Source organism: Diaporthe citri (assembly GCF_014595645.1).
Source record: "Diaporthe citri strain NFHF-8-4 chromosome Unknown scaffold_21, whole genome shotgun sequence".
Lineage (NCBI taxonomy): Eukaryota > Fungi > Ascomycota > Sordariomycetes > Diaporthales > Diaporthaceae > Diaporthe > Diaporthe citri.
Genome location: NW_025064866.1, coordinates 10,018 through 35,892, shown reverse-complemented (window position 1 = coordinate 35,892; position 25,875 = coordinate 10,018). Strand labels below are relative to the sequence as shown.

The window sequence follows — 25,875 nt, the reverse complement described above, 5'->3', positions numbered from 1 at the left end:
TTACCGGGGCCTCTATCGCAATGCTATTATCAATGGTTTTAAACCTTTTCTTCAACGTCTTCGCAAACTATTTACCACTCTCGGCAATTATACCCTCTACCCCCAGAAGAATCTGCGTATCTTATAAAGCAAAATCAACTCAATTTGAGACCAATGAGCCGAGTTCCATACTCCTACGTAGTCGACTTCCATTGCAACCTGTTCTCCTGAGACGGTCTTGTTATTTGGAGGTCCTGGCCAATTTCCTCCCATAGCGACGTTGAGGAGGAGGAAATGGCCCTCGTGGGCGATCTTTTCCCAAGTATCAAAGTCACCAATGTCACCGCCTGTGACGTTGTGGACTGAATTGCCGTTCAGATACCACTCTAATCTCTCATCCTCCCAAGTCTGATTGACTCTTATCGCCCGGTCGACGAGGAACCCAACATTGTTCCAGGTATCAAAATTCCAAGGCACGCCTCCGTTACCTATACCGTTATATTCCTCACATGGCCCCCCCGGGGCGAAGCCACAGTGAAGGGTGGTGTATATTTTCGGATCTCCATTCAGGACTTCGAGGAGGTCCCACTCACTGGCCATGGGCCAGTTGGTGTAGTTTCCCCTGAACGACTCGCCCAGAGCCCAGAAGGCGGACCAGACGCCTTGCATGTTCGCCTTGTCAACACTGTGGAGCTTGATGCGGCTGCCGACATACATTTTCCCGCCCTCTGTGGCAGCAAAGTCCGTCCGTTGGGTTTCTAGTCGTGCAGATGTGTAAAGGATTGTGCCATTGCGCATGGAACGAGGTGCTTCGCGGGGGATAATTTTCATCGTGCCTTGTCCGGTCAACACCGAGTTCTTGGTCGAGTCGGTATAGTACTGGAATTCGTTGTTGCCCCAACGTTCAGCGCCTCCCGGATACTGAGTTCCCCGGGAAAATATCCAATTTTTTGATGATGGCAGTGTCCCGGCTTCACCATGGAAAGTTTCGAGCCATGTCAGCTTGAACGGTCGGCGTTCGGGGTCGTAGGCCTCGGAAGTAGCGCCCTGGCTGGAGAAAATTGACAGGTCCAAAGGACCCAGCTCCAAAGAGGCTTCAATGGGTGATGAACTTGGATGCACTGGCTTGGCTTGACCCAAGCTGGTAAGCACGAAGAGGGCATTGATAGCAAGAGACTTCATAACGAGTGTTCTGCAAAGTAACCTAAAAATGAGAGACTATTGACAACGAGTGACTTCAGTAAGGAATCATTTTGATGAAACGAATGCGACTTGGACCGGTGGGAACCGGCCTGATGAATTTTAAGAACACTGATCTGATTTCTTTCAAGGGGCAGACAAGTTGCCAAGCACATATATCGAAATGCAAATTACCCGACAGAGCTCAAAGGAAATTATGACTGCCACACCTCTCATGAATGTTCAACCATCTAACCATTTCAGGGGTGGCTGCATTGCTTACCCGGAAATCTCGGAACCTCTGCTTGTGCTGCCAAGCTGAGTCATAGTTAGATTAACTTCCAGGGAGACAGATCATTCATTTAAGCTGGACTATTGGATAGTGTTCGTAAGCAGATCGAAAACCAGCATCTAGATACTAATCATCAAGAGTTGGTCAAATGGGCCGAGGCTTTTACTGTCAGTGTCATTGAGAATTTCTAGACGCGCACATCAGAAATAGCCTCAATCACAGCAATAGAACTACACATCGTCAACTCGTTATAAGAATACGTTTTCTCCATGCCTTCACAAAGTCAAGAGGGGCTCGAGTGGGACAGAAGCGGCCTTGGTCTTGTCCCTCTGTGGACGCGCCAACCATCAACCGAGGCAATCGAGACGGTGTGCCGACAGACTCTGCACATCAGCGACAATGGCTAGCCGAGAATACCACTATTCTAATACGAAAGGTCGTTGCATTCTACAACCCCAGCCGAAATGAAATCGGCTGTGAGTGGATATTGATGGAACTGATGTCTGGTGTCTCGGCATGGATGGAGGCAATGGAGATCACGCACGATGGCACAAAAGGTCTTTCTGACACAGCAGATCGCCGAGTTCCAAGCACAACTGTTTCGACACGAATTTCCCAGTGATTCATTCCGCGGGATGGGCACGCCTGGATGCACCCCTGAAGGAAACAAACCCGTCCCTGGACAGCTCGTCTCAAACATGTTCTTCATGGGCAACCACATCAACTATGACGGGGTGCACCGAGAGCCGTTTCGCTCAAGCCACGACTGGCTCAAGTCGCTATTAGAAACCATTATGCGGGAATTCGAGGACTTTGCCACCAATGCCGAAGACGAGGACGAGATAGAAGAAGCCGAGGATGTATTGGAGGTCTCTAAGCGTCTTGTTACACTTCTACCCAAGACGTACCGCACCCATGCATCACGACCTAGGGCAACATACTGTTAGACGAACAGGGCAACACCTCGGCTGTACTGGACTGGGAGTGTGTCTGCTATGTCGCTATGGGCGGTCACCCAAGTACCCAGGTTCCTTCGGAATCGTGATCGAGAGGATGAACCCAGGCGTGAGAGTTACCCTGATGAGACTCCGCAACCAGAAGGAGGCTCAGTCAGTCGACAGCGCGATCCTGACGATCTCGACAACAATAGCCAAAATAAACTACACTGGGCTCATCTTATGCAATACGAAACCACCCAGATGCGAAAAACATATCACGATAAAATAAAGGCAAAATAATAAGCTTTAAATTTAAGTTTAATTCTCATCTATGTAAATATAATTTATATATTATTTTTAAAAAAATAATACTTAAATTAAAATTATAAATTATTATAAGGAAAAAAAAGGGTTTAAATATATTTTTATAATAATAATAAGGAAGGGTTAGCAAAAAGATTAGGCAAGGGTTGCACGGGGGTTGCATGCATATATTACTTAAATATATAAGATTATATTAAGGTCTTTATGGTAAATGCAGGCGGTATAAATAAAGTAAGTATAGCGGTTATTAATAACTTAGCTATTATTCTTTATAGCAACATATAAATTCTTGCTTAAGATTATAATAACTTAAGTATTAAAAAAGGTTATTATTATAATATTATTATTATAAGCAAGCTTATATTTTATATCTTTATTATTTAAAAAGGCTTTATAAAAACATTTTAATATAAGTTTAATATATTTATTAATAATTTAATTTTTTAAAAAAATATTCTTTATGAAACTTAATTAAAATAATAATAATATTATTAAAAGCTTTATTATAAAAGTATAATAATTAAAAAGTAAAATAAAAAGCTGCCTTTTATTATAAGCTAACCCTGGGTTGTTTATTATAAGGTACTTAAATAAGGTTTATATTTAAAGTGCAAAGGAAGAAATCCGCTCCTTATTTATATTTGCATTAAAGTTTATTCTTATAAGGCTAAAGCTTATTAATTAATTATAATAAGCAAAGCTTAAATTATAATATATCTTCCTTTTTTAAGTTTTTATAGCAAGTTTTAAAGGGTAGCTATATAATAAAAAATAAAGGATATTATAATTTAATTATAAATTAAATATTACTCTTTATTTAATTATTTAATTACACCTTAGCGCCTTTTAAATGCATTAAAAGCTTAATTTATTTTTTATAATTAACGTGCCTTTAACCCTTATAATTTAATATATTAATTAAAGTAAATTAATAATAAATAATTATTTAAGTATAAGCTAATGGCTAAATTAATAACATTCTTATAATCTTTTAATATAAGCCTTTTGCATAAGCTTTTTTACTTAAAACCTTAAAACTATAAATTTATTATATAATTTATAATTAATTAATACTTAATTGCAGGTAATTTACTTTATTAATGAGAATTTCCTAGATTTTAAGCGTTTTTATAATATTAAATTAATTAATATATAGCTAGCTCGCTTTAAGCCTAGGTTAGTATTAAGTTGGTAATACTTTTAAGCCTTACCTTATAAAAAAATTTTATGCTTTTTTAAATAAACTCCTTCCCCTTGCTAGCCTTAATTAATAAAAGCTATATTTTTATTTTCTTATAATAGTTAGGGTAGTTATACTTATAATAGCTAAGTTAGCTATATATAAAATACTTAACTTTACTTATTAAAATTATTATAATATTAATATTTATTGCTTTATTATTTTAAAGTTAAGTATTATTCTTTCTTATTATAACGTTCAAAATACCCTTATATTATTATAAAGTAAAGCAAAAGGCCTTAAATATATTTAGCTATTCCTTGCAATTAAGCTAAGCTTTTATTATAAAAGCTAAATTATTAATTATTAATAATATTTTATATTTATTTAATTAATTTTAAGCTTTTATTATATAAATTAATTAATTAAATTAAATAAGAAATTTTATTATTTTCTTTTTATAATGTTATTATAATATAATTAAGCTAAGCTTAATATATTTTTACTTAAAAGGGTTTTTAAATATAAGGTAAACCTTTTTTAAAAAGCTTTTTAGCTGCCCCTTAAATATTTTTATAAAATTAATATAAGGTAAAAATTAATTATAAAAAGTTTTTAATTAATTAAATATATAAAAGAATTAAGCCCCTTTAATATTAATTGGATTTTTATTTATTATAAACTTAGCCCTTATTTTTATTAATTAAGTTATTAAGTATTCTTAAGATAAGAGTTTCTTAAGATAAGGAAGGGCTTAATAAGTTGCTATTATTTTTTTAAGTCTTGCTATATTAAGTTTTATATAATTATATTATAAGTTTATAATATAAGAGGACTTTAAATATATATTATAAGCTAACCTTAAGTTGTTTATTATAAAGTACTTAAATAAGGTTTATGGTTTATATTTAAAGTGTAAAGGAAGAAATCTGCTTTTTATTTATATTTATGCTAAAGCTTATTTTTATAAAGTTAAAGCCCGCTAATTAATTATAATAAGTAAAGCTTAAATTATAATACTTTTAATATAAAAGTTAAGATTAAATATTAAATAAAATTAATATAAGAATAATATAAAATTATAAGATATTTAAAGGATTTAAAGTTTAAAATACCTTATAAAAGGAAAGAAATTTACTTAAATAATAATAATAATAAGGAAAGAAACAAGAGATAATAAAGGAAAAGCAAGGGTTTAATTATTTAAGGGAATAAGATTTTATTATTCTTATAAATAAATTTTCATTATTATTTTTAACATAATTAAGCATAAAAATAATTTTTTTTAAATTACTTTAAAATTATATTAATTTTATAAAAGTAATTTTTTTAAAAAAAAAGTTTTTATAAATATTATAATAAAATATATTTATTATAAAGTAAAAATAATAATATTATAAAGTTATAAAAAGATATAATATAAGGGTTTTTTTAACCCTTTAAATATAATTTTTTTCTTTTTAACTTATTATAAGGAAATTATATTTTTGTATTTTTAATTATATAATTATATATAATATAATAAAGAATATTATTATTATTATTATTTTATAATAATAAACTTAAATAATTTAATTTAATTATTAATTATATTATAATATTTTAATTTTTTTTTAAAAATATAATAAAAATAATTATTTTATTAAAATAAAAATTATTTATAAAAAAAGTTTTATATTAAATTCTTTTTATTTATATTAATATTAAAAATAAATTGTTTTTATTTAATTTATTTAATATTATATTTAAATATATTTTATTATATAATTTAAATATTTAAATTATTTAAAATAAGTAATATATTATTATTATTATTTAATTTTAAAAAGTAATTTAACGGGTTTTAATAATTGCAATATTATAAAGAGCTATTTATTTAATAACTTAATTAAGTTATTAAAAAGCTTTATTTATTTAAGATTTTTAAGTTATTTATAAGATTATAAGTTAAATTAATATAAAAGTTATATAAAATTATACTTTTACTTTAATAATATTTAATGCTTTATAAGGGCTTTAAGGGGGGTAATAATATAAATTTTTTATATTATTAAATGTTTTTAATAATAATGAAAAATTATTAATCTTTTAGCTAAGCAATTTACTTTATTAAAAGTTAATAAATTTATCTTAAGAAAGGTTAGAAAAAAGATAAAAAGAAGTTTTATAATATTTTATTAAAAAGGAGCATGAAAATATATATTAAGTTATATATAACTTTATATATAAGCTTAAAGCTATTAAGAAATAATTAAAAAGCTAAGTTAATAATTAATAAATTAATAATTAATTAACTTAAATAAATATAATATAATTAAATAAATAATAAAAATAAAAAATAAGTTTAAAAAAATAATTTAATTTATTTTAAAAAGTTTAAAAATAATTATTTACTTTTTTTAAAGCTAATATATTATATATATTATATACTTTTTCTTAAATATTAATATATAATAAGCTTTTAATATAATTTATATAATTTTAAATATAATTTATTAACTTTTAATTAACTTATTATAATTATATTATTATAATACTGTTATAAATTTAACTTATAATTAATAATAATTAATATAATTTAAAAAATAATTATTAAAAAAAAAGTAAATAAAATATAAATAATTTAATTTAATTAATCTTAAGAATAATTATAAGAATAAAAATAAATTACTTATCTTATATTAAAAAATAAATATTATTTTAATAAAACTTAAATTAAATAAAATTATAAGCTTTTAAAATAAAAATATTATTAATTATAAATTAATATAAACTATTAATGTTTTTTTAATTTCTTTATTTTATTAAATAATAATCATTATTTTAATAAAATAAGAAATAATATAAGTTATTAATAATTATAATTAAATTTCTTATATAAGGCTTTAAATAATAATTATTTAATTTATTTATATAAATTAATATTATAAGTTTTAATATTAAGTTATATTTATTTATATTAATATTATTAATAAATTATTAAGCTTAATATTAAGTTAATTTATTAAAAATAAAGCTATTATAACTTAAGTTAATATTATTATATATTATATTTAAATATCTTTATTATATAACTTAAATAAATATAAATTATTAAAAATAAATAATATAAAGTTATTATTTTTTAAATTAAAGATTTATCTTTAATTTTATAAATAAATAATAATTCATAATACTAAATAATATAACTTAATTTTTATATTATAAATTTATTTAAAGATAATTATTTAACTTATTATTAAAACTCTTTAAAAATAATTATTTACCTTATTAAATTAATATATAAAGGTTAAAATTATAAGATAACTTAACTTATTATATATAATTATTACGTTAAATTAACTTAATAAAGTAATTAAGCATTATTATATAAATAAAATAAGTTAATAATATAAATTAATATAACGTAATTTATTTATAAGTAATTTTTATTAAAAAATAGTTTTTTTTAATATTTATTTAATATAATAAAATTAATTAAAAGTAATTAATAAATATAAAACATAATTAAAAATTAATAAGATTTTAATAAAATAAATTATTTTTAATATTTATTATATTTTTAATTTACTTAAGTATTTAATGCATGAAAAATTAATAATTATAAATATATTCTTTATTAAAAAAGGATAAAATCTTTTTAATTATTTAAGTAATTTAAAAGCCTTAAAAAGATTATATAAAATCCTTAAAAGTAGCTAAGGTTATGTAAATCTTTAATATTTTTAAAATTATATTATATTATAAAGTAAATAAATAATGTTTTTATAAGGAATTATATATTAATATATATAAATTTAATTAAGTTAAAGAAAAATTATTTATTTAATATATTATTAAGTAAATATTTAAGGACTTTTATTATTATTTTATAATATAAAAAATATAAATAACATAGTTTATTATTAAGTAGCAAATATTACTAAGTAGCGGATTTTTCCAACTTTACCTAACTTTTATTAATTATAATACTATATTAAGGTAAATAAATTAATAAAAAGTTAATATTAATTAATATTAACTGCATTTAATTCCTTATTTTTAATTAATTTTATTAATTTAAAAGCATTAGCATAAATATAATATTAATTTAAATAAATTAACTTTTAATAAGAAATATGCATTTAGCATTAATTAATGCTAATTATATTATTAAAAATATAATTTATTATAAATTAATAAAATAATTATATTTATATTAATTAATATTAATTAAGCTAGATTTATTATAATATAATTAAAATTTAATTAATTAAACCCTTCTTTATTTTTCTTATAAGTTCTTGCATTATGCTTAGTTTTGCTATAGGTGCTATACCATTATTTAATTAATTTACTATGGATTGCCTCCTTAGCATTATTACTTATTTTATTAACTAACTATTTCTCCTTTTATTTCTCTTAAATAAAAGCTTAAGATTTCTTAATAATAAGTACTTTTTTAAGCTGCACTTAAGTTTTTTTAATTCTTTAACATTTAATAAGTGCTATATTAATATCCTTAAAAGTATAAACTTAATTTTTTAAAATAATAAGTTTATGTATTATTATTTATATATTTTTTTATTATTAAATTAATAGCCTTTATAATTAATATAGGGAAGCTTTTTTAATAAATAAAGATTTTACCTTTAATAAAATTTAATTATTAAATAGTTTATTAAGCATTTAATAATATTTAAAACTCTTATTTTTAAAGAGAAATAAAAAGGGATTATATTAAAGTTTATAAGCAAATATTAAGCTTAAAAATTATAAAATTAAGGTTTTAAGAAGAAATTCCAGCTTTTTTAAATATAAACTTAATATTTTTTACTATAAAAATCTTATTATAAGCTGCCTTAAATATAAGAAAAAACTTAAATTTAATAATATAGTTAATAAAGGCTTAAATAAAGAGGTTAATTTCGTTATTATATGCATACTTTAAAGATAAATATAATATAATATTTAATAATTAAAGTAAGTAAGATAAATATAGCAATATATTAATAATAATAATCTTATTATTCTTATAATATTAATTAAACTTAGTTAATATATAGCTTTTATAGCTATTTATAATTAATATTTAATAATTAGCATTTTTCTTTAGCTTAATATATTTATTAAAGTATTAAATTTATTTTAAATTAGTTTTATTATTTATTTATTTATTAAAAATAAGCTTAATAACTTAGTTATTTAAAAAACTTAACTTTATTACTTAATTAATAAAGTAATAAGCGCTTTAAATAATTATAAATAATAAAATTTATAACTTATTTATATTAATATATTTAATAATAATTATTTATTTTTAATTATTAAGTTAAATTAATTTAGCGTTTTTATGTTTATTAATATATATAATAATTATTAATAAGGTAATTATGCTTATTATAAAGCTAATCTTATTAAAATTATAAAGATTATTATTAATAATTTAATATTTAACTATTATATTATAAAAAAGCCTAAATTAATTCTTAATAATCTTTAAATTTTTATAAAGGGCCTTTTAATAATTATAAAGATAATTAAATTTAATTTTTAAGCTAAGTTATAAATTTATAAAGCATTAAGCTTAATGCTTATTTATAAGCTTGCTATCTTAAAATGTTAAGAAAAGGTTAGCTATATTTTTAATATTAAAAAGTTGCAAAGAAAATCCTTAAGCATTTTAATTAATAATATATTAAATAAGCATTTATTTTTTAATTAAGTTAAGTTTATATTATTTAATATATAATTCTTTAAAATTAAATAGCTTAAATAATTAAGAATATTTTATTTTTTTTAAATAAAGGATATATATTTTTATTATTAATTTTTTATATATTAAATGTTTAAGTAGGTAAATTAATGCAGAATTAATATAAAAGTTAAGGATATAATTAGCATTAAAAACAGCCTATCTTATTAAAACTTTAATAATTTTTAATTATATTACATTACCTTTAGCTCTTTTAAATTAATAAAATTAATTAAAAATAAGGAATTAAATATAGTTAATATTAATTAATATTAACTTTTTATTAATTTATTTACTTTAATATAATATTATAATTAATAAAAGTTAGGTAAAGTTGGAAAAATCCATTACTTAATGATATTCATTACTTAATAATAAACTATATTAAGTTTTTATAATAATATATAATATTAAATTTATTAAGAAATATTAAGCTTAATGCTTTATAAATATATAACTTAATTAATAATTAATATAATTTTAATAAAATTAATTAAATAATAAATAAAATAATTATATTAAGAGTTATTATATATATTAATAAATATAAAAAAAAAGTAAATTTATTTACCTTAATAATTAAAAATAAATAATTATTATTAAATATATTAATATTAATAGTTAATATATTTTATTATTTAAAATTATTTAAGGCGCGTATTATTTTATAATTTAAGTTATAAAGTTAAAATTTTTTAAAATTTAATTATTAAATTTCTTTTAAATAAATAAATAAATAATAAAATTTAATTTAAAATTAATTTAATATTTTTATAATATATTAAAAATTAAATAAATAATATCTTAAATGTTAATATTAAATAGCTATAAAAGTTATATATTAGCTAAATTTAATTAATATTATAAGGATAATAATATTATATTTATTTTTAAAATATATATATAATAATTAAATTAATGTTTTTATTTAAGCTTTAATCAATTATATTATTAAATTTAAGTTTTTTGTTATATTTAAGGCAGCTTATAATGAAAATTTTATTAAGTTTATATTTAAAAGAGTTAAATTTTTACTTTAAACTTTAAACTTTATTACTTTAAAGCTTAATATTTACTTATAAACTTTAATATAATTTCTTTATTTTTTTAAATATTAAGAGTTTTAAATGTCATTTAAAGCTTAATAAATTATTAAATAATTAAGTTTTATTAAAAGTAAAACTTTTATTTATTAAAAACCTTTTTTATATTAATTATAATAATTATTAATTAAATAGCAAAGAATAAAAGAATATTAATGTGGTTATGGATGTGCCATAGGGGGACAGCAGCACTGGGCATGATAGGCACTATGGGTAATTGGCACTAAAGCATCGGCAGGCAAGGGTTATGTGCGGCAGCATATAACTACCCCTAAATAGTTTATAGCTAAAAGGAGGTTTTGCAGCCTATAGCCGCAACCCTTCTTCCTTTTATATAGCCAATTTAAATATAATTAATTTATATTATTAATTAATATATATTAACTTAGCTAATATTAATTAATAATTACTTATAAATAATTATAAATAGCAAGGTAAGTATATAATAAATTTATATTATTATTAATTAAATAGTAATTATTAATAATAGGAATTATTATAATTAAGTTATAATATTTATGCTAAATAGTTAATATTAATATTATAAAGGTAAGCAATTATTAATAATAAAACCCTACTTAACTAAGTATTAATAGCTATATTATAATTAAAATTAATAAAAAGAAATTAATAATGCCTTAATCTTTTTATTATAAAAATTTACTTATTAATTAATAAGTTTTTAATAATGCCTTAAATTTATTAATTATATAATATATTTTATTATATAATTAATATTAAAAGTATTTATAATTACTTTATTTTAATATAAATAATAATTTATATTTACTTAAGTTAATAAATACTTTTTAATAAATATTCTTTTATTATATAATTAATACTTTTTTTTATACTTTAAAATAACCTTAATATATCCCCTTAATTATCTATTTTCTTTTTCCTTATATATAAATTACTTAAATATTTTAATAACTTAATAAAATGGCTAAATTTAATAATAATATTAAAGAAATACCTTTAAATATTAATAATGCTTTTATATAAAAACTTTAATTATTTTTTAATTTTAATAAAAGGTTTTAAAATTATTAAATTAATCTTAGCTATTAAAATAAATTAATAATAAAAGTAAATAATATAATTAATTAAGTAAATATTATTATTTTTAAGTTTATAAAGAAAATAATAAAATATTAAGATATAAATAATAATTTATTTTAATGCTTTATAAAAGATCTTATTTTTTAAGATATAATAATATTTAAAAAGTTAATTATTATTTAAAATTTTAAAAAATTCCTTTAAGAAAAAAGAGTTAATATTAAAGAAAGTATTAATAAATAATATATTAACTTAAAAGTATTACTTATATATAATAAGTATTCTTTATAATAAAAAAAGAAATTATATAAAATAATTAATATATATAAACTTTTTAAGTTTTATATTTAATAACTTTAATTTTAAAAGCTAAAAATAATAAGTACTTAAGAAATATTTATTTTTTAAGAAATTTAAGAAATTTTAATTTTTAATATAATTTTATTATTTTTAACTTTTATTTCTTTTTTTTAAAAATTTAAAGTAATTAATTCTCTTTATTAAAGGTAATAAAAAATCTTAAAAATTATAAATTTTTTATTTTTAATTATTTATAAAATTAAAGTAAAACTTTATTTAATTAACTTTTTTATGATAAATATTATAATTATTATTTTATAAAAAGGAAATTCTTAATTAATTAAATATAAAGGCTTTCTTAAAATATTAAGAAATATTATTTTAATAAAGATTAAGTTTATTAAAATATTTAAAAAGTTTATAACTTAAAAAATAATTTATAAGCATTTTCTTTAAAAAGTTAATAAAAACTTTATATTTAATATTATTATGTATTATAATATTAAAATCTTTATAATTATATAATTTATATTAAAACTTTTTTTTAAAAGAAAATAATAAATAATTTTTTTAATGCTAATAATAATATATAATTTAATAAAATATAAGATAAAAATAAAAACTTAAGTAATAAATTATTTAATTTATTAAATAATAAAATAAGCATTTTCTTTAATATTTATTAAATAGTAAATATTAAATTTAAAAAAATTTATGCTATATTTCCCTTAATTTTAAAAGATTATGTTAAAATTTATTATATTTATTATATTTATTGGCTGGGTTAATGTACGTTGGTTAATAGCAGATTTATTGTATTTAAATTAGCTATATAAAAGGAAGGAGGGTTGCAGCTATAAGTTGTAAAACTTCCCTTTAGCTATAAACTATTTAGGGGTGGTTATATGTTATTATATATAACTCTTGCTTGTTGGTATTTTGTTATTAATTGCTTATAATGCTTATTATGCTTAGTGCTGCTATTTCTTTAATATATTTATAATAATATATTAGCAATTTTTAATTAAGTAATTAATATATATTTTTTTTAAAAAGTATATAAGAAAAAGAAGTTAAATTAAACTTAAAGCTATTAAGTTTAAATTTATTAATTAATTAAATTAATTAAAAATATATGCTTATTTAATTATATTAAGTGCTTATAAAAAGTAGGTATATAAAAGGGCTTGGGTTATTATTAAGGAATTAAAGGTTAATTGTTTTATTAAAGTATGTAATTAATAAATAAAGGTTATTTTAATAATTATATATAGTAAATTGCTTTAATTGCATTAATTAATAAAGCGTAAATTATTACTTTTATTATATAAATATTTTATTTATAATGCATTATATAAATTTATGCTTTTATTACTTATAGCGCTTAAATTAAATAAGGATTAAATTAAATCCTTAAATTATTAATATTATTATTTAATCTTTAGCTTATAATATACCTTAATTTAATTTAGCTTAAGCTTAATTATGCTTAATTTCTATAATTAAATAAAGATTAATTAGCTATAAAGGAAGGATGGGTAGGATAAGTTATAAAGATAATAAATAAGGTATTTAAATAAAGGAAAGTAGTTAAGTATAAAGAATTATTAAGAAATTATTTAATATTAATTAAGTTAATAAATAAAAATATATATAAAATTAATATATAAGTATTAAATTATAAAATTTAATTAAAAATGCTTATTAAATATAAATTAGTAACTTAAGTATTTATAAAATAGTAATAATTTTTATTATTTAAATTCTTAATATATAGGTATTATTATAAAAATCTTAGCTATAAGATTTACTTTTAAATGAAAAGTAATTTTAAATATAAGCTATATTATATTATTTCTTAAGATAATTTATAATTAATTAATAAAAGGAAGATTTAAACTTTTATTAATTTTATATATTTTTATTAAATAAAAGTAAAGATTAAGTTGCTTTAATAATCTTTTCTTTATAATTTTATTTATAATTAACTTAATTTATTAACTTTTATTAATTTTTATTTAAATATTTTCCTTAATAATAAGTAATGCATTAAGCCTTAATATATTTTTTCTTTTTGTTTAAGTAAATAATTATCCTTAATTAATATATTTTTATATCTTAAATATAATTTTATTAATATTTATAAGCTGCTTAAGAATTTTATTTAATATACCCTTTATAAAGGTATTTATTAAGTTATAGTTATTAGTAATTTATTAAATTTTAAAGATTTTATATTTTTTATATAATTATTAAAGTATTATTAAGTTAATTAAAAAGTATTTCTTTTTAATTATATTAAGCTTAATTAAGTATTTATATAAAAAGTATAAATTTATATAAATTATAAAAGGAATAATATTAATATTAAGATAAGTAATAATTTAATATAAAGTAATTATTAAAATAATACTTATATTAAATTTATAAATTATATTATAAATTTTAAAAGTTAAAATGCTTTTAATAACTTTCTTATATTTAATAAAGGATTAATAAATAATATTGCTATAAATATTTAATTTTATAAAGCTATTGCCTTAAGTTTTATTAATAAGAATAATAATAAAGCTTATTTAAAAGCTAAGATTTTAGTTATTAATAAAAGAATTATTAATAAAGATAAATAATTTAGCTATAATTAAGTTAAGTAATATATATTATATATTATATTTAAGATAATTAGCTTATTATTAAAGCTTTTTATTAAGCTTAATATAATCTTTTTTATTTAAATTAATAATTTAAGCAGCTATAAATAAGTTAAATATAGTTTTTAGTTAATAAATAAAAGCTAAGTAGGTATTATAAGCCTATTATTTAGCATATTATTATTTTTAATTAAGAAAGGTAATTTAAATAAGGGTAATCTTTATGCTTTAATTTTTTTAATATATATTAATAATATTATTCTTTATAATAATAATTTTTATATTATTAAAGTTAAGTATTATTTTAAGAGTAAGTATTATTTTTAATTTACATTAAATATTTATCTTTTTAATTTTTTCTTTCTTTATTATTAAAAATGCTAAAGTAATAATAAAGAAAGTATTATTTATTTATATAACTATAATGCTAACGTTATTTATATTATTATTTAAAATAAGGAAATATAAGTTATAAGTAAAGATAATTATACTTAGTTCCTTATAATAATATTTATAATATATTATTTATTAATATATATTAAATTTAATAATATTATATAAAGATTTAATAATATATATAATAATGCTAAGGGAATATTTATTATAAATTTTTAATAATAACTTTATAAGTATTATATATTTAAGCTTTAAGTTTAATTATAAATAAATTTAAATAATATCTTAAAGCTTAATATATATTTTTTATTAAATAAAAAATAACGTTAAAATAATTAAAAGTTATTAGCTTAATTATTAAATAATAAGAAATTAAGTAAGAATTTCTTTCTTATTATAATTATTATAATTAGCTATTATAAGGTATGATTTCTTATAAGGCTTTTTAATCTTACCCTTAATTTTATATATTATTTAAAACTTAAAAAGTTATATATTACTATATATTCTTTTATTATAAAGTATAAACTTAAAGATATTATATTTAATTAAGTTTAATATTTTTTTATAATTAAATTTCTTAAATAAGTTTTTAAGTATAGTAATTATATTATTTTATTAAAGCTTTAATATAAGTTTATAATTATTTTTTTTATATTAAGTAATAAATATTTAATTAAAGAATGCTTAAATAATAAATATTTATATTAAAAATATCTTAATAAAAGTTTTTAGCTTATTTTTTACTTTTAAAGATTATTTTTATTATTTTAATCTTAAAGGATTTAAGTATATATTTAAAAGATTTAGCTTAAAATATATAATATATTATAAATTATTATTTAATTATAAAGTTTAAATTATAATATTCTTTATTTTATTATAATAATATAGCTATATTATTATAAATTAAAAAATTATTAAATTATTTAAAAGATTTAAAGTAAGGTTATAATTATTAATAATAAGAAGTTTATATAAGCCTTATTATTTTTTTTTGCTATAGTTTTATATTACTTAATAATAATAAATTAAAAGTTTTTATAATATTAAGTTTATTATAAGTATTAAGGGTTATATTTATTTATTATTTAATATTTATTTTCTTTAAAAACTTTATTATTATTTTAATAGCTTTAGCTTATTTTTATATTAAAGGAATAAGAGTTAAGTTTTTTATAAAGTATAAATAAGCTTTAAAGATAAGTAATATAAATATAATGCTTTAAGGGTTATAAGTATTATTAATAGTTTTTATTATTATTTAAAGAATAGCTTTTTTTATATAAATAATAGTTAATTTAATATATAAGATATTAAATGCTTATTAAAAAAAAGCGTAATAATATTTAACTTTATTAATAAATTAATAAGCTTTTATTAAGATTTATTTATAAGCAATTTTTATTATTTATATTATTTTTTAAAACTTAATAAATATAAAGTTTATATTAATATTATAAAGGATTTAATTAAAGGAGCTAAAATAAATATTAATTTAATACTTATATAATATATTTTATATATTTTTAATTAAAAGTAATTTAAAAAATTAAACTATTTAAAATATTATTATTAAATTAATAATATAAACAATAAGCTTATTTTTAAAAAAATATATAATATTAATAATAATCTTATAATTAAAGTTATAATTATTTTTTAAAGTAAACTTAAATCTTTATAAAGTAAAATTATAAAGCTAATAATAATAATAAAACTTTATAATAATTTTTAAAGTCTTTATTTTTATATTATATTTAATATTTTTTAATAAATAATTAAGATATTTAATTAATAAATATTTAAAATATTAATATAATTAATATAATTCTTTTTTTATAAAGAATATAATAAGGGTATATAAAAAGTATTATAAATATTCCTACTTTTAAATAATTAAAAATATCTTTTTAAAGCTATTTAATTATTATTAAATTAATTTATTTATTATATTTTATAAATAAATATATAGCTTATTTATATTATTTATATAAAGTAAAAAGGGGGTATATTTTTTAATAATATAAAAGGTAATTAAACTAATTATAGCCTTTATTATTATTATTCCTAAAGATAAAGCTTATAATTTCTTGCTAAATTTAATAAATGCTTTTCTTATTTATAAGGTATTAAATTAAGTTAAATAAAAGGGTCTTTATATTAAAAAGCAAAGTATTATTTATATTTTATTATAAAAAAGATTGCAATACTTATATTAAAAATAATGCCTTAAAACTAAATATAAGCATATCTTTTAATTAAGGTAAATTAAGAAGCAAAAGTAAAAGTAGTTATTATATTTTCTTTATTTTTATTAATATTATCCTTTTTAATAATTATATCTTTTAAAAAGAAATTATAAAGAAAAGCATTATTTATAATAATTTAATAATATGCCATATTATCCTTATAATTATTTTCTTCCTTATTAAAGGTAATTCTTATATTAAGTTCCTTATATTTTATAAGAAATATAATATAATTAATATTAATAACTTTATAGCTAACATTAATATACTTTACTTATGCAAAATATTAATTATAACATTATTAATACTTTATTAGTAAGTAATTTAAAGATTAATAATTAAATTTATTATAAATATAATATTTTTTATTTCTTAAGGTATTATATTAGCTATTATAATAAAAGTTATATTAAGAATAAAAGCTATTATTATTAAAGTTACCCTAATTAAAGTTACCTTAATTAAAGTTATTATAGCTAAAGCTTCCTTAGCTATATTTATTATAGCTTAACAGCTTATTATTTTTATATTAATGGTTAATATAATATGCTTTATTTTCTTTATTATTAATATTTTAATTATTTTTATTATAATATTAATTAACATTACGTTAAAAATTAAGTTTAAGAAAAAATTTTAATTTTAAAAATAATAATTTATATAAATACTTAAAATTAAAAAATGCATATTATAGTTTTAATATGCCTATATAAATATAAATAATTATTATTTATAAAAAGTTATTTTCTTAATAAAATATATTAAGTGCTTATTAATATAATTATAATTTATTAAATATTATAATAAGAACTTTTTAAGGGTATTTATTAATATTTTTTAAGTTAATATATATTTTATTAAATATAATTAAGGTTTAATTATAAAAGTATTATTAATAATTAATCTTTATATTAAAGTAAGCTTTAAGCTTTAAGTATATATTATAAATAAAGGACTTTATATTAATATAATAAATATAATAAATTTTAATATAGTTCTTAAGAATTAAGGGAAATATTATATAGAATTATTTAAGTTTAATATTTATTACTTAATAAATATTAAGGAAAATCCTTATCTTATTATTTAATAAATTATATAATTTACTACCTTACTTCTTATTTTTATTTTATATTTTATTAAATTATATATTATTATTAATATTAAAAAGATTATTTATTATTTTTTAAAGGGGTAAGTTTTAATATAAATTATATACTTATAAAGGTTTTAATATTATAATAAATAATAATGCTAAGTATAAAGTTTTTATTAATTCCTTAAGGGAAATGCTTATAAATTATGCCTTAAGTTATAAAGTTTTTAAGTATTTTAATAAACTTAGTTTTTATTAAAATAATATTTTTTAATATTTTAAAAAAGCCCTTATATTTAATTAATTAAGGGTTTCCTTTTTATAAGATAATAATTATAATACTTATTATAAGAAAGTTAATTAAATAAAGTTTTATTTTAATTTTATAAATAATTAAAAATAAGAAGGTTATACTCTTTAAAATTCTTTATTATCTTTAATAAAAGGAATTAATTACTTTAAGTTTTAATAAAAAAAAGTAAAAATTATAAATAGCAAAATTATATTAAAAGCTAAAGTTTCTTAAATTTCTTAAATAATAAGTATTTTTTAAGTATTTATTATCTTTAGCTTTTAAGATTAAAGCTATTAAATATAAAACTTAAAAAGTTTATATATATTAATTACCTTATATAATTCCTTTTTTTATTATAAAGAATATTTATTATATATAAGTAATACTTTTAAGTTAATATATTACTTATTAATGCTTTCTTTAATATTAATTCTTTTCTTTTAAAGGAATTTTTTAAAGTTTTAAATAATAATTAACTTTTTAAATATTATTATATTTTAAGAAATAAAGTTTTTTATAAAGCATTAAAATGAATTATTATTTATATCTTAATATTTTATTATTTCCTTTATAAACTTAAAAATAATAATATTTACTTAATTAATTATATTATTTATTTTTATTATTAATTTATTTTAATAATTAAGATTAATTTATTAATTTTAAAATTTTTTATTAAAGTTAAAAAATAATTAAAGTTTTTATATAAAAATATTATTAATATTTAAGAGTATTTCCTTAGCATTACTATTAAATTTAGCTATTTTATTAAGTTATTAAAATATTTAGGTAATTTATATATAAAGAAAAAGAAAAAGGGTAATTAAGAGGATATATTAAGGTTATTTTAAAGCATAAAAAGAAAATATTAATTATATAATAAAAGAGTATTTATTAAAAAGTATTTATTAACTTAAGTAAATATAAATTATTATTTATATTAAAGTAAAGTAATTATAAGCATTTTTAGCATTAATTATATAATAAAATGCATTATATAGTTAATAAATCTTAAGCATTATTAAAAATTTATTAATTAATAAGTTAAATCTTTATAATAAAAAAGTTAAGGCATTATTAATTTCTTTTTATTAATTTTAATTATAATATAGCTATTAATACTTAATTAAAGTAAGATTTTATTATTAATAATTATTTACCTTTATAATATTAATATTAATTATTTAATATAAATATTATAACTTAATTATAATAATTCCTATTATTAATAATTATTATTTAATTAATAATAATATAAATTTATTACTTATTTATTTTATTATTTATAATTACTTATAAGTAATTATTAATTAATATTAGCTAAGTTAATATATATTAATTAATAGCAAATTAATTATATTTAAATTAGCTATATAAAAGGAAAGAGGGTTGTAACTATAGGCTGCAAAACCTCCCTTTAGCTATAAATTATTTAGGGGTAGTTATATGCTGCCATACGTAACCCTTGCCTATTAGTGCTTTAATGCTAATTGCTTATAGTGCTTATTATGCCTAGTGCTGCTATCCCCCTATGGCACATCCATAATTACAATATTAATAAAGGGTTTATTATTTATAATATATGCTTAAAGCTTACTTTAATATAAAGGTTAATTATTAATAATACTTTTATAATTAAAAACCTTAATTATATTTAATAAAATGTATATTAATTTAAAAAATATTAATAAGCATTTTTAAAAGATTCTTATTATAATATTTAATAAATTATAATTATATTAATAAGTACTTAATTTACTTTATTAAATAAATAACTTTTTATAAATAATAATTATTTATGCTTATATAAGCATTTTTAAAAGATTCTTATTATAATATTTATATTATAAATATAACAGGAATAGAACCAGGGGAACACTATTAGTTCCTTGGAGGTATAGATAAACTCCATAGGCTAGTAGGATGGGCTTATAAGAGGAGGTATAATTTAAAGGGTTACGTAACTTAAATTACTTAATAATTAAGGCTATTAAATTACTTAAAGTAAGCTAAGTAAGCTAAGTAAGTAGTAAGCTAAGTAAATTAAATAAGCAGGTTTTATTAATAGGCTAAAGAAATAAATTATATAAGATTATATTTATTATTAATAAATAGCATTAACTTAGGATAGCTCTTTAGCAGTTAATTTAAGTATTTACCTTAAATAGCTATAAGGCTTTTAATTTATTATTATTATATATTGCTTAAAATATTATTACTTTAAATATTCTTTAAATATAAATCTGCTTATTAGGTTTATTAGCTAGGAATTAATTATAATTATTATATTTTAATTGCTCTTATTTAAACGTTTTATATAAACCCTAAGTAATAACTTATATGGTTATTACCTTTACTTTAATATGTTTTTTAGCTATATTTAAAAGAATTTTTAGCAAGAGCTAAATGATAATGACTTTAAACTTTTATAAGCTTAATACCTTAAGATAATTAAGGAAATTAAGAAACTTTATGCTTATATTTAAGGATAGGTTAGTTAAAATAATAAAGTAGAAAAACTTAAGGCCGAAGTTAAGATATTTTAAAGTGCTGTTAATATTATTAATATTTTAATTAAACTTAAGGAATTTATTAAGCTTGCTAACTTAACCCTTTATAATAATTTCTTGAAATAATTATAGGCCTACCTTACTTAAGTTAAAGCTTATTAATGCTTTTATAGCCTTAATAATTAGTTTAATGGAAAATAAGTTATGCATATAGCCTTCTTCTTAAAAGGATGGGTCTTAATATGGTTTAAACCTTACCTTATAAACTTCCTTAAAAAAGATAAGTTTAAATAATATAAGCAAGAAATTTAAGATATCTTTAATAACTTTAAGAATTATAAGCTTGCCCTTAAATTACTCTTTTAAGACTTAAATAAGGAATAATAAGCAAAAAGAAAGCTTATAAGACTATATTAAAAGGAATCCGCTACTATTTACGCCGCAAAGTTTCACTAAATTTATGCTAAAGTTAATTATATTAATATTATAAAGATCTTTATATTTTATAATAAGTTAAAAAATAAAATAAAGGATAAATTATTTAAATTAAATTAATTAAATGATTTTATTTAATATATAGAATTAATTATTTAAATTAATAATTAAATTTATAACCGCAAACTTAAGAAAAAGGGATAGGATTTAATATATTCCTTTTATTAATAAAATAAGCTAAACTTTAAAAAATGGTACTAGCTATAAATAATAGCTAATAGGCAATATTTAAGCTTAATGGAATTTAATATTACTTAAAAGAAGCCTAGGAAGGATATTAAATGCTATAGCTATAGCAAAAAAGGATACTTTATATAAGATTATTAAAGTAAGAAAAAAAATAACTAAAAGCTAGTATTAAAGTAATAATAAGCTAGCCTAGCCATTAAGGAACTTATGAAAAACTATGCATTTATAAGCTAAACGGCATATTATAATAATAACTATAATATGCATCTTTTAAGCAAGGAAGCATTAAAATAGTTTCCTAAGGTATTTAAGAACTAAAAAATTCTTGCAATAATAAAATGGAAGTTACTTATAATTATAATTGGTATTAATTAAATAATACCTTTAAATTTAAAGGACTAAAACCCCTATAAATAGGTAGGTAAGGCACCTCTTATAATACTTAATATTAGCATTACCTAAATTGCGATTTTAAAATGGGATAGGAGCGTAGTAATATTAGCGATTTGCAAAGGACTCTTTATATTATTATTAGCGCATTTTTCTAATAACGACCTTTAAATGCATTATTAGCACCTAAATTATAAGGAAATTTTATAAGCTTTATATATTTTTAATAAGTATGGGATGCATTATGTAAATAAAATTAAGGAGGATTTCTTTCTTAAATGATTAGGTATAATAGAGATAATAAGGCTTTATAAGTAGAAAGAATTGCAATATTAAAGCATTTAATAATACTCTTTTAGCTAAGGATATGTTATCTTTGAATTTTGGGTAAATTACCCCTTATATTGCTTATAAAACCCTGAATTATAAAGGCATTATTTATAGATTAATTACTAAATATACCTTAAATTAAAACTTTAGGATTGATATTAATATTGCCAACTTAATATAATTTTACTGCTTAATAAGGAAAATATAATATTAAAAGACTTTATAACCATAGCATAAGCGCTAAAAGTAGTAAAAAGATTTATATAAGGAGCTATTTAGCGGATTAAGGAAATTTTAATAAAAGAATAGATAATAAAAAATATTTAAGGCTAAGTTTAAATAAGCTTTAATTAGCCATAATTAATATAAAAAGGTTTTTTTATGTAATAAATATTAGAAAATGTAAATATATAAAAGTTATATTGTAAATTGGATAATGATTCTATATGGCACTCTTAAATAGCGGAGTATAAGGAAACTTTATATTAACTATAATAATAAATTAATATAAAATACTATGGTAATAAAAAATGAAACTTTATATACTTAGTATTATTAATAAATAGAAAGTATTTTATGAAAATGAGATTATTAATATAGAAATTAATTATTTATTAGCTATTTTTAATAATTGCAAGGAGATAATTTAATTTAATATTATAAATATAGCAAAACATAAAATTATATTAAGGATTTTATGGCTTAGAAAAAGTAACCCTTAAATTAATTAAATTATTAGCTAGATTTATTAAAACCAATTAATAAATGGAAAAGTTAAGGATAAGGAAATGGATTTAGTTCCTAAGAATAGCTGTAATGCTAATGCTTATATAAATTTATATAGTAAACTTTTTAAGGGATAAAAGAAAAACTTAATTATTAAAGCGGGAATAGCTAACCTCCTAAATAAATTAAATAAATAGCAATAGCATCTTGGTTTACTATGGATTAAAGGAAAAACAAAGCAGCTAGCTTAGGTAGTATAGTAATAAATATAGGAAATTTAAATAATACTTAAATAAATACGCTACCTATTGAAAATCCTAGGGATTATAATTATATTTTTAAAAGAAACTTTAAGATAAATAAAGAAATAATAGCATTTAATGCATTATAAGATAATATAACTATTACTTAAGAAATTTATTCATTTTATATAATAATAAAAAAAGATAAATAACCTAAAATAAATTTTAAAAGAATACTAAAAATACTTAAAGTTATTTTAAGCGATATTTAATATTAAATTACTTAAATATAATTAGTAGGATTATAAAATACCTTTAAAAGAAGGAAGTTACCTTAAGTTTTATAAGATTTATAATCTTAATAAAGAATAGCTTAAAGCATTATGCAAATATTTTAATAATAACTTAAAGAAGGAATATATTTAACTATTTACTTTACCTATAAATTACTTTATCCTTTTTATATTAAAGAAAAATAAAAAACTATATCTTTATATAAATTATTAATAACTTAATAAAATTATAATTAAAAATTAATACTTCTTTTTGCTTATTAAGAAATTACGTAATAAACTTTAAGAAGCATAATAATTTATAATATTAAATCTTAAAGGTGCTTATAACCTTATTAAAATAAAATATAAAAAAAAATAAAAAACTGCCTTTAAAATAAAGTATGGTTACTTTAAATACTTAGTTATGCCCTTTAGCTTTATTAATACGCTTGCTTTTTTTTAAGCGATAATTAATAATATTTTATAAAAATATTTTAATTACTTTATAATAATTTACTTAAATAATATCTTAATTTTTTTAAGGATGCTTAAGTAATATAAGCAGTATATATATTAAGTCCTTTAAATTCTTTAAAACGTTAAACTTTTAATAAAACTAAAAAGAGTTACTTTTATATGCAAGAAGTTAACTTTCTTAAATATATAATTTAATTAAGAGAAATTAAGATGCAAGCCTTTAAAATCGCAATAATTAAGAATTAGCTAACTTTAATTAATATTAAGGAAGTTAAGGGCTTTTAAGGTTATATTAACTTTTATTAATAATATATTAAGAATTATAAAGAATTATTTATATTATTAATTAACCTTATTAAAAAGGATTAACCCTTTAAATAAGAAAAGGAAAAATAAAATGTATTTCATAAAATTAAGGAATAAGTTCTTTTAAAACTTATATTTATAAAAGCAAACCTTAAAAAAGTTTATAAAATAGGCATCAATGCCTTAAACTTTACTATTAAAAAAGAATTAAGATAATATAATAAATAAGAATAATTTTACCTCATTATATTCTTTTTATAAAAACTTAATAAATTTAAACTTAACTACTTAATATATAATAAGGAATTTATAGCAATTATTAAAGCATTTAAAGAATAGGAATATTACTTAATTAAAATAAAATACTAAATATAAGTATTTATAAATTATAAAAACCTAATATATTTTATAACTACTAAGGAGCTTAATAAATAATAAATTAAATAATTAAAATATCTTTCGCAATTTAATGCTAAAATTATATATTAAAAGAAATTTAAAAATAAAAGGGTAAATGCCCTTAATAAATAATTAAATTATTAGCAGGAGGTTCCACCCAAAACCTATACAGTACTCCATAAAAACCCAAATAAAAGCCTAGGCATAAAATGCCTAAAAGGGCGATTCGCCATAAATTAATTAAAAAATAATTTATTAAAACAATAAATTACAATGGCCTATTAAGTATAATTTATTATAAATTAACTTAATTAAGCTAAATAAAGTTATAAAAACATTTTAAATAATAAAAAGAAGCAGCTTTAAAATATTAATAAAACCCTATTTTATAAAAGAAAACACTACCTCTTAGCAGCTTTCTAAAAGAAAGTTATTAAAGAACTTTATAAAGCACTAATATATAGCTATTAAGGCATTTAAGCTATATACTTAAGGCTAAGATAATACTAAAACTTCCCCAACGCAAAATAAAAAGTCGCTTAAGTTATTAATAAATGCAATCTTTATAATTAAAGTAAGCTTATAAAATATAAGCCATATAGGCTATTATAACTATTACCAATACTAAATAGGTTATAAAAGTTAATTAGCTTAAACTTTATTATTAAGCTTTCCTTATTTAAGGAATTAATAATAAAAATTAGCTATAATAGCATCTTAGTTATAATAAATAAGTTTATAAAGTATATATACTT

At 17.6% G+C, this 25,875-nt stretch overlaps 2 protein-coding genes across 2 annotated transcripts; one reads left to right on the top strand and one right to left on the bottom strand.

The window, feature by feature from the left end:
• Nucleotides 1–96: 96 nt before the first annotated feature.
• Nucleotides 97–1,161, bottom strand: INS49_007485 (uncharacterized protein; the record flags this gene model as incomplete). Its single annotated transcript, XM_043168248.1, has 1 exon — nucleotides 97–1,161. One exon carries the CDS (start codon nucleotides 1,159–1,161, stop codon nucleotides 97–99), a length of 1,065 nt encoding a protein of 354 aa, XP_043016834.1.
• Nucleotides 1,162–1,995: 834 nt separating this feature from the next.
• Nucleotides 1,996–2,397, top strand: INS49_007484 (uncharacterized protein; the record flags this gene model as incomplete). Its single annotated transcript, XM_043168247.1, has 1 exon — nucleotides 1,996–2,397. The coding sequence occupies one exon, from the start codon at nucleotides 1,996–1,998 to the stop codon at nucleotides 2,395–2,397; it is 402 nt and encodes a 133-aa protein (XP_043016833.1).
• Between the last annotated feature and the right edge of the window lie 23,478 nt (nucleotides 2,398–25,875).